This window comes from Lycorma delicatula, chromosome 1 (assembly GCF_047948215.1).
Source record: "Lycorma delicatula isolate Av1 chromosome 1, ASM4794821v1, whole genome shotgun sequence".
Classification (NCBI taxonomy): Eukaryota; Metazoa; Arthropoda; class Insecta; order Hemiptera; family Fulgoridae; genus Lycorma; species Lycorma delicatula.
In genome coordinates this window covers 234,425,472-234,437,656 of record NC_134455.1, presented here as the reverse complement: position 1 = coordinate 234,437,656, position 12,185 = coordinate 234,425,472, and the positions used below count along the sequence as shown (strand labels likewise).

General features: G+C 32.9%; 1 protein-coding gene across 1 annotated transcript in view; it reads left to right on the top strand.

Annotated features, from left to right (window-relative positions):
* Nucleotides 1-12,185, top strand: part of LOC142318263 (retinol-binding protein pinta-like) — a 131,798-nt gene that overhangs the window by 59,489 nt on the left and 60,124 nt on the right. The window contains exon 2 of the mRNA XM_075354829.1: nucleotides 4,427-4,577. Within this exon, the coding sequence (XP_075210944.1) occupies nucleotides 4,427-4,577 (151 nt within the window). The remainder of the gene's footprint in view (nucleotides 1-4,426; nucleotides 4,578-12,185) is intronic.

The window sequence follows — 12,185 nt, the reverse complement described above, 5'->3', positions numbered from 1 at the left end:
TTACAACAGTATGTTGTCAAATATTAATCTTTTAGTTTTTTTAGAGGCCTTCTTGAGCTTTCGTGACGCCTCGAGGTATCACGAAAGGTGTAGTCTTTGAGAAATTGCGTTCTTTTCTCTTTAGCGCAAAATATTTTGGGATCAATGCACTGTTTTTCGGTCAAAACATAATTCACCCGTCTGTATTTAATGAAGGATGAGGGTTTATCTTGATCCTCTGCGGCAGGAAGTCTGTGTTATAGCCGGAGTCAAACCAATAGATATCTTGGCTAATGAGCGTAAGGAACGCTATATTTCCAAGGTAAATAACCGTTGACGTCAGAACGAAAGAAGGAGTTTGAAGACCGGGGCCTTGCGTCTTGGCAGGTCAGATGGGAAGAATCCCCCACAGGTCCGTTCCGTTACATGGATGGTATACTCCCCATAGTGTCTAATTTAGATGCGATTACATGGGTGTCCCCAAATCGGTATATCACACACTTTCTCTCTGATCATGATGCCTTTCGGGCGAGTTTGGCTAGGTTTCGTTTAGTGGATTCGAGTCAATGCCCGGGTTGCGGGACTGATGACACAGTGGACCACGTCTTCTACGTTTGTCCCCGATACGAGGTCGAACGTTCACGAGCTGTTAGGGAACTTGTGAGAACACATTCCCTTCTGGATCTCCATATCAACTGGATGATCCGTATCAACTAGGAATGATCTATATTGGCTGGTTTTCTTCGCGCCCTTGCGGTATGTAGGTCTGTAGAGGGAATTTAATCGAGGTACTATCGCGGTAGCAGGGGTATAGCGGTTGGCGAGGGTTCCGGCTCAGCCATTTGATTGGTTGGAGGTAGGCGCATGGGCATCGTGCCAAGGTTATATTGGTATTGTTTGTGATTCGATTTGGGGCTCCCGCTGATGGGAGTGACTTTTAAAAAATTCCGCTGAAAATCATTTGGAAGACATTCAACTGTGTTCAAATCTAACATGCCACTAGCTCTGAAAAAGACCGTGTTTGATCAATGTGTTCTTCCAGTACTCACTTACGGATGCGAGACCTGGACTTTAAATGATTTCGTGAAAGGACAGCACAAAGAGGCATGGAAAGATCAATGCTAGGCTATACAAGGAGGGACCGGAAAAGAGCGGAAGACATAAGACCCATAATGACAGTGCATGACATAATGAAAACAGTGAAAGCTCTGAAATGGTGATGGGCAGGGGCACATCACGAGAAGATGTGATGGAAGGTGGACAAAGGCGGTCCTTGAGTGGAGACCAAGAGAATGACAAAGGCCAAGAGGCAGGCCATAGACCGATGGGACAGAATCAATAGAAGGGTGGCTGGAACAAACTGCCAGCGGATGGCGCAGGACAGACAAGCATGGAAGAACTGTTGAAGGCTTACCTGTCAAACTAGACTTGAAGAGGCTACATCTTGTAAAGATTGAAACAGCTGTATAATAATAATAATATATATTACTGTATATATCAAGTATTAAAGTAACCTCTGATACCGTGGAAGAGGTACATGTCAATCATAGTAAATATGTAAACATTTAATTTATGAACCACTTTTCTCTTTTTTTAGCCTTTGGAACCACCGTTACTTCAGAGGATGAATGAGGATGATATATATATATGAATGAATTTATATGAGGTCGACTGTTCCTGAGATGTGTAGTTAATCGAAACCCAACCACAAAAAGAACACCGGTATCCACAATCTAAAATTGAAATCTGTGTAAAAGTCAATGAACTACTTTTACTAGGATTTGAACTCAGAATTCTCGACTTCGAAATCTAAAAATTAAAAAAAAAGCAGATGAGACACCACATGACTTCCTTGTACGCCTATTAAATTAGATACACAATTTTTTTAAAATGAAAACTGCATAAAATTTTATTTCATTAATAACTTGTGATATTTTTTATTGTTATTATTGAATTATTATTTATTGTAAAATTTTTATAGAGACTGATAATTATTAATTGAAAAAAAAGTTAGAAAAAAAAAGAAGATGAAATCGGATTTGAACCAATGAGCCTTCCTCTTGTATATCCAAAAATTTAATTAATTAAAATTTTATTTGGCTATAACTATGGAACCAATGAAAATAAATATGACTTATGACATAACGTTGAAAATCTCTCAATGAGCGCTATTAATCCAGTTAAGGAAAAAAGAAATCCAAAAAATTTGGATATTGAGCTTTTATGGACACATTTGGTCCAGTAGATTGCAATCAAAAGGAAAGTGCACAACTAGATGTTACAACAGTCCTAAATCCAAAATTTCAACATCCTACGACTAATCGTTTTTGAGTAATGCGAGATATACGTACATACGTGCGTACAGACGTCACGTCAAAACTAGTCAAAATGGATTCAGGGATGGTCAAAATTGATATTACTGTTTAAATCTGAAAACCGAAATTTTTCGCGATCACAATACTTGTTTTACTTCGCACAAGGAAGTAAAAATGATAATAAAAGTTTTAGTATGTGGGGTTACGTTATATATTACCACCTAGTATAACGACCTAGTGGTGAATGTACTGAGTTAATCTACAATATTTGTAACACTTATAGATAGATTCGTTACCTACAATGGTAATTGTTCAGCATTAGTTGTCAGAACAATTACTGTTACAATTATGCAGTATTACTGCTGATTCAATATTCTTTGTCTTATTTCTTAATATATTTACAGATTTAAGAATCAGATGCTGTTGAGTGAAATTCTTCCTTTAAGTGAAAAACCAACCTTCAAGTGCAATCTGGGCTAGTCAGCAAATATGTAATGCCAGTGAAACCTTCTTATGAATGTTCTTCCTAGTGAAATTCTGTCAAAATTATTTTTTTTACCTCACAAGGATAAGTTCTCCCATTTTTTATGAACAATGTAGTGATATTATGGGAAGGGAAAAAAATTTATAATTTTTTTTTAGATATTCATGTGAAGATACACACACCAAAATTCAAGTTGATATATTCATTTGTTACAAAGAAAGTTTTAAAAGAATGTACATTTCATTTTACATAATATTTACCTTTTAAACTCGGAATTTCAAAAAATCCTTTCTTAGTGTGTATTTACACCACAAGAAAAACATGTATACAAATTTTTATCAATTTATTTTCAGTAGTTTTTGCTGAGCGTTGAGCATTTATTATGAATCACTCATATGTTCTTTTATTCATTGTCACGTGTTTACTGTTCGACAAGGATATTGAGAGATAGCAACCGAAATAATTTCTTATAAATACAATTTATTACACTCAAATACATAAAATAAATAGTAATAAAAATATATAATACATAAAATAGTAATTAAACTCAAAAACTAAGTTGATTTAATAACAATTAAATTATAAATATAAAAATACAGTCCCTTTTACTACAATCCTTATTATGGCTAATAGAAATTAATACTGAATTATCAGTGAGATAAAAGAAAAATCTAGGATTCATACAATTCACTTTTCGCAAGTATTATTTACTTTTACTGTTTACAAAAGTAAACTACACTTTATGAATGAATAAATTGTTGTCACTTTCATTCCTGTTCACAAATAACTCACGGAACAGACTCTTGTTTTCAGTGACTGTCTAAAATGGAATACTAGTAACGCATTCTTCACTCGTTACCAAACACGTACTGTTTGGTGCACACTGCACCAAACTCGACTTGAAAAACTACTCACTGTCTCCGAAGGTCTCTGGCAGTACTTATATCTCCTGACCAGCAGTACCAGTACCAGGTGCGTGATTTTTCAAGCGTAATAATTTTCTTTGTCTGCACCTTCTACACTTTTCTGTAAGTTTTTTTTCTAGAAAGAATTTCTTTGGTGTTCCTTCTAGATTTTTCGTTCTTTATTTTCTCTCTTTTTCTTCTTTTTTGGAAGTCTTTCCTCACCATTACAATGTATATATATAAAACACTATTCATAACAGGAAAAAGGTGTACATTATTTTTTTTGTTTTGTTACCTTCTACGGAAGGTAATGCAAGAACCTAATCTTTCATTACCTTGGCTGTGATGCATATAAAGCAGCTGAAAAAAATAGTACTAGTGACAGCTGTTAGAGATCTACTCTAAAAATAATTGGCAACTCCCTGTGGTGAATAGAGTGAAGTTCCACTATTCATACTCACCTTCACTCTTTATTTTACAACTGAATTGCATCTGCATTTTAGTAGGCTACACATGTTGATATACAAGAATGCATTAGACACAATAAAAAAAGCAACAGGAAATTCACTCACAATCACTAGTAAACCTGGAGTAGAGTGATTGTTAAGCATGAAAATCACTCTACCATTTTTGGAGTGACTTTTGACTATTGTCATATTCCCTACAACCAGTACAGTTATGGCAAAAAATAGAATTTTTTTATTCTTTCTTCATTTTTTAATTCATGATAAATTTGATTTCAGATGGTCATAAACGGGCTTGAGCCAGTGACTGGCAGTAAAGAATGGTTGCATCGTCACTATGGAACAAACACAGAGTGTATAAGAAGAGATGTAGAGATGTTAAAAGAGTGGCTTTCAAAACAGCCTCATATACAACCACATCCATCTAAAAGTAAAAAATTAAATTAATTGTTAATTCTGTTTAATTATATTCATTTAGATTCATTAACTGACTCATAAATAACCAAAGTAATAACTTATTTTAAGTTTTATAGCACAGTTAGTAATTCCAAATGATATTTATTAATGAAAAATAAGTCTCTGCATAGTATAATAAAAACTGGAAATACCTTATGAATGTTCACACAAACCCAAAGATTCATAGTTATTCACCAGAGTGGTAGAATAAATTAAGATTACGTTAGATTAATAATTGTCAAAAACAATAATTATATCTCAATAAAATAGCATAATAATTGCAAAAAATAAAAAATCTGATGTGGACAACACATTACTTCCTTGTACACCTATTAAATTACACATACACATTTTTTTTAAAATTAAAAGTACATAAAATGTTATCTTATTAATAACTTCTGATATTTTTACATATTTTTTTTATTATTATTGAATTATTATTTATTGTATTTTTTTTTTATAATCATACGTTAGTTATTATTAATAAAGCAATATACTTAAATTACAAAAAAGTTAAAAAAAAGGAGATGAAGTTGGATTCAAACCAGTGTGCTTTCCTCTTGTAAGATCCAAATATTTAATTAATTACAATTTTATTTGGCTATATCTCTGGAAAAAATGAAAATAAATATGACTTATGATAATCATCGAAAATCTCTCAATGAGAGCTTATTAATGCAGTTAAGGGAAAAAAAGAAATCCAAAATTTGGATTTTGGGCTTTTATGGACACTTTTGATCCGGTATATTGCAATGAAAAGGAAGGTGCACAACTAGATGTTACAACAGTCCTAAATCCAAAATTTCAACATCCTATGGCTAATAGTTTTTGAGTTATGCAAGATATATATATGTACATACGTACATACATACAGACGTCACACCAAAACTAGTCAAAATGGATTCAGGGATGAAAATGGATATTTCTGTTGAAATCTGAAAACCGAAATTTTTCACAATCACAATACTTCCTTTACTTCATACAAGGATATAAAAAGCAGACATAAAAACAAAAAAATCATGAACATTGAAAACATGCAGAAACTGAATATTTAAAAGAAGTCAAAGGAAATACCAACAGCATTAGAAGATATTTACTATATAATCAAATATCTATCTCAATTAATAGAATGAGAGCGCTAAGATGGTGTTATCATGTATCTCAAATATATCCAGTACAGAACACAAGGAAAGAAATAAGTGAAGAAAGACCCAAAAATTAAAAGACAAAGAGAAACTAAGAGACAGGAATTTATGAGAATGCAAAGGATTCCTATAAGAAAACTATTCTTTTGGAAAAGAAAAATAGTAAAGATGACTGTTAGTAATGTTGATAAGGATGGTGTGAAGCAAAATAGTTGTACACATTATATACTTCAGCAATAAAAGTTATAATATTTATAATAGGAGTCAGAAAAAACTTCTTTATATTTCCTTTTGTTCTGCTACGTGGACTTTTGACACCATTTTCATGCACTTTATCAAATCAAATTATTGTGTAAAGATTATTTGCCAACACTTTGTTTATCTTTACTATGTCTACCTGCAATGTCTATCACTGGAATTCTCAAGCATTGGCTGCATCAATTGATCTCTAGATATATTCATACATTTTCTAAGCAATCAGATAAAAATCATCAACAACTGAATGTGGTAGACTACAAATGATAAATGTTTTTCAACATTTTAAAACATTCCATTTCTCATTTCTTAAATTTATTGAGAAACTTAAGACTGACTTGATATTTTACTTTCAAATTTAGCATGATTTCTACCATAGCATGAAAAGTAAACATAAAACCACTACTACAGTTTGGCTATTTGGCTACCATGTTGAAACAACTCATACAATGTCATGCAAATTTTTGAAAATCATATACTTGTTTTAAGAATAAGCAACAAAGATTTCCCTAAAAGAGGATTACAAATACTTTATTTTTTATAGTTATTTTTCATTGTTTTACCATAATGTTCAGAGACAAATTTGGCAATCAAATAAACTTGACTTACTTAACATTTAATAACTTTCTAGAATTGCATAATGGATGGTAATATCCAACTAATTGTACAGATTTATATTTTAATCTGATGAGTTTGTAGTTGAGCAAGATAAAAATTATGCAAAAATCACAAGTAAATTTACAAAAATATTGACTGATCACAAAATGTGTATTTTTTGTGGCATAAAACATGGATCTCAATTTCTCTGTTTTTTTTCTTGAAATGTATTATTATAGTAAAAACTTCTAAATTGCAAACATTTTAGAAGATTCGTTATTATTCCAAAACAGCCAATTTGTCATCAGTAGGTTTGCTAATTGAATAACTATTCAGTGAATACTAATACAACTAATTTTGTTAAATGCTGTAGCACAATGCTGTACATTATGTATACATGACTCTTCAGATAACATGACAGTTAAATTTGTTCCATAAATCTGTAACTTTTTTCTTTAAGATGTGTTTTAAGGCCATTTTGTTATAGTAAATTTAATACATATTCTGAATTAATTTATGTCTAATAAGTGCAGTGCTGATTATAATTTTTATCATCATCATATACGGGTGATCATTTGAAAAGTTATCACATTTATTATTCAACAGCTATCAGTCCCATAGTATTTTTTTTCTGCAAGTGTGCACCATTCTCAGTGTACACCTTTTTAAAATTTTTTAATCATTTCTTTTTTAATCATAACTTCAATACCAGTGAACCAATTTTTATTTTATTTGTAACAGATTACATGTTCATTAAAAGGGCCTTCCAATGAGATGTCACAAGCTACATTGTCTCATTTAAAAAGAATAAGTTTTCAACCCTCAAAAATTTAGAAAACATTTAAAGGCGAAATTTCATGTTGGTAATTTAAAAAAACATTCACAGCTTTAATCCACAAATTATGATTATTTCAAATGGTTTTAAGAAGTAATATCATGTAATTTTATAGTTATTTTGGTTGGACTGAAATTTAACAAAATACTACCCCCAAATGGTTTTTCGCACCTCACCTACCAAGCACCCACCCCTTGGATGGATTTTAATTTTCTTTTCACCAAAATTCATTATTTTTTCGGGTTGTCAATTAATATAATTAAATGTCACCACTGACATTTAAGATTTTAGAGTTGGTGTAGGTGTAGCGGAGAGTGTGGGTTCCACCCCTTTGAAAATAATTTTAATAAGGTTCCTCCTGAGAATGGTGTAAATTCCTGCAAAAATATTATGGGACTGATAGCTGTTGAATAATAAATGTGATAACTTTTCAAAATAACCCGGTATAAATACATTAATTAAAATTTTTAAAAGATTTTTCTTCATTTTTGGGTTATTTAGATAGATATAATTTGTTTGATGGATTTCTTTCAGTGCTAAATTGAATAATTCCATAATGATAAAATGCTAGCTGCAGAACTTACGGAGTTTTTACCTATAGATTGCCAATTACTATTGTTCCTGCATACTCAGTGCATGGATTAAATTACACAACTTATACATCAGTTCAGTCATATCTACATATAAAAAATTAATACTTCATTTTAAAAAAATATAATTTTGCGAATTATGCCAATCTACTGGAGTAATGAGAACGAACGAGCTGACATGAGCTAATAGTGGTGTAAGGGACCTATCGCTTGGCAGAAAACTTCATCATGATGACTGATGTAAATAATCTTTTTCTAATTCATTTGTGTAATATAAGAAACATATCTTGTCTCAGAATTCTCAAGATTACTTATTTTAAACAAGAATGGAAGATATTAATTAATTAGAATTATAAGTCATACTAATTCTAATGTATGATTATTTAATTCACCTGCCTGTGGTTTTGTATAACAATGAAATATGTTGTATGTTTTAAGATATAGAAACACAGAATGATATAATGTGCTGATAATGATTTTTGATCATTCTTTTAGATAAATACTTAATCAACTGCAGCAGTCAATGTCAATTGTTTTTTGTTTGTTTAATCTCCAGAACCATCGTTAGGTATTGCTTCAGAGCATGAGATGATTGACAACTTCTGTAGCATGTGAAAATGCCATGCCTGACCGGGATTGGAAACCCGGACCTCTGCATGTAAGGCTGAGATGCTACCACTCGCACCACGTAGGCTGGCCAATGGTCAATACTAATTAATTTTAACATCACTTAATGATATCTACTTTCCAATGCAGGCTATAATGTTCCACAGCAGTTTGTTTACAAATATGTTACTCTTTTTGATCATAGTATAATATACAGAATGTATCATGAAGTTCTCCCCAGACTTTCATAACCTATTTGACAAGTGAAAATAATGAAAATATTGGCATAAATACATGTCCTAGAATGCTTCCTTTGTGAGTTTCGCTCAGATTTCAGCTACCCCGGTGAAATGAGGTCATACTGAAATTTTTAGGACGTTAATTAAGAAATAGAATTAGTGATGTTTTTATGAGTTTTGACCTGAAAGATTGAATAAAATAGGTCCCATAACTGTATCTGCAGTAGTTTTTGCGAAATCTGGGGTGAAAACCAATAAATTGGGATAAAAAACCCTGTTTTTTATGTTTATTGTTGGGGCAAGTTACATAATAAAATGACGCAGCTCATATTTTCCAAAAAAAATTGGACTTTAATTAGAAAAATAGCAAACGATTTAACCTTAAAAGATTAAATGAAATTATGAAATAAACTTAATTCTATACAGAATTTATACAAAAAATATCAGCTGAATCAACATATCAATTATAATAATAAATGACAAATACATAAATATACATTTATCAAATAATTAGTTTGAGAGTCTTTTGCATTAAATACAAGTCTAAAAACAGTTTAAATAACTAAATACATTATTATTCAAACAACAAGATGGAATACAAAAGCAAAAAATATTACTAGATCGAAATCACAATATTAAATACAAAGAAGTCCAAAATTATAACTTCACATCAGGAGTTATAATTTTAGATTAATTTAAGAAAAGTAAAATGAATTCAATTCATGAATAGATAAGAATAAATCTCAGCAATTAACAAGTTACATTAAATTAAATGATAGAGTTAGTATTTAAACATTTCAAGTAAAAAGGTAAATTTACCCTCAGCAACTGACTTTTAAACAGACATTAAATGAATAACCAGAATATTATTAATAATAGTCATCAATTAATAACATATAAAAAATGTCACACATGAACAAAAAGAGTTAATTACAATATAATCAGATTGTAATAAGTAATCATATAAAAAGAGTTCATTTAGTAAGCAAGCTTTCTTGAAAATATTAAGTTTCTTAGCCATTCTCGTGTTAATGGCTTCCTTTTTCTAATTTGTAAAAAAAATATAATACTTGATTGATCAAAACAATATGTAACATTGATTAGAATTAACAATAACAGCAATAATCTAACAAATGAAAAATTATGTAACATAAAATATAAATAAACTGTCTCAGTAAAATTGTTATCTTCCAAATGAAATAAGAAGTTAGTGCAGTTACAGGAGTCAATGAGATACAATAGAAAACATTCCTGGAAGTCACTAGAATGTATATGAGATATTAACCAACACATACATGTCCATGAATGTTTGTGTCACACATATGTTTTATAAATTCTGAAGCAGTAATTAATTACAAGTTGATTTGATAATAAGAATAGTTGGCATTAATAGCACGTAAAAATATGTTACACATGAAAAATAATAACATAACCTTTATCTAAGCCACCTTACGTGACTACACTTGAATGAAGGTTGTTTAAGCCGACTTGAATCTCAAATTCATAGAGTACAATAAATTGAGTATTTCACTGATTTTACTAAAAACATAACTGTTTAATATAATAAATGATGAATAATTTGAACTTGCCTTAATCACACATAAATATTCGTAAAAGATGAACTCGTGAATGAAAGTACACATATATACATACAGTTAATCCTAGGCGTAGTCCACAACGGCGTATCAAAAATACAGAGATGAAACGTGGTTTAGAAATTGAATCACAATGTTAATGAGTGCACAAAGGCGACGAATATAACGAGACGCTGAGAGAGAGGCGGCCTCAGAGAAGTGACGGAGAAGTGTCCTGACAGAGAAGTGAAAAAACAATGAGGTGAAGAAACAGTGACCTGACATGGAATGGAATGCAAAGTTGGAGTTTATAGATTCTCCCTACGGATCGCAGAACCTGGACAGTGTCCCTTGCTGCTGGATGATTCTATCGGGCGTGTTTTTAAAAGGTTTATTTTAGGTGACGGGTCTAATTTTTCAATTTTTGTCTTATTTTATTTTTTGATTTTAAGGACGGATTTAATTGCATTCCAATCCGTTGTTAGACCAGCGTTATCGAACCCATTTCACGGGCCGACCGCGGAAGGCTAGGTTTTGAAAACCTGTCCTCCCGACGCAATTCCCCTTCAGACCGTCCACTGAAGTCCTTTCCGTGCTAACGCTTCATAGGCTAGCAGGAATACGCCACAACGGGGCACTAACTGTATGGAGGGAGCAATGCGCCCCCTTCTCTGGAGGAGTCGCAATTGCTGATTTAAGTTAATTTAAATGTAAGTTTTAAAGGAGAGGTTGAGTAGAAGCTCTTCATCCACTTCTGTTATGGCTGCCTTTCAGGACGCATCTCTGCTGGGCTCTCTTCCGGACTCCTGTCCGTGATGTTGGGTCGAGTAGAGGGTCTTCCTTCTTCTTCCTCCTCTTCTTCCGATGACCTCTTCATTCTTCTTTGGCCTGCACTATCCGAGAATTGGCAGTAACCGAAGTTACATACCATTAACCTTAGTATTCCCGTGGCCCCGAAGGGCTGAACGGGGGAAAGTGCAGGTTTCTTCTTTCTTCCATGCTGTCAGTGGCTGCTGGGCAGGTGACTGCTGAGCTGTTGACTGCTGGGCTGATGGCAGCTGGGCTCGTTCCCTCATTCTTCTTTCTTGAAAGGAAAGGGAATAGGGAACTTACAAATTTAGTGATACCTATTCGCGATAGCGATTTTGGGGCGGCTGTCGCCTTTCAAAAGAAGTAAATAGAAGTTCTTTACGCTACATAATATTAATCTCCAGACACACGTGTGTTCGGGAAGGGGTTGGGGGACCGCGTGGCCACAGTGAAGAAACCATTTGTTAATTGTGGTGGCTGTGGGTATCTGCAACAAAAGAAACAGAACACACACACGAAAAAAAAGAGAAAAAAAAGGAATTTTTATTTTATTTTTATTTTGGGATGGCGGGATTAAAGGAAGGCCGTTTCCCTCTCTATTTCGGTGGGTGCTTAGCCAAGGACCAAGACGGCACGACGAGTCGCTCCACACCCACATCTCTCACGTTTCTGAAACAAGAGAAACAAAACACACGCACGGAAAAAAAAAGAAAAGAAAAAACACAAATTACCACATTTTGTTGTCCTGAGACCGTATAACTCGCTGACTTGTACAGTTTACACTCGAAAACCATTCACTGGCGACCCCGGAAACGTTTCTGACGCGTTTTTCCGTTTGTGACTCATGCGATATGGAGGCCCCTAAGCCTGGTTTGTCGATTCTCGGCTCCCGCACCGCACCATCACGGTGGTTGGTCCAGTACGGCGTGAG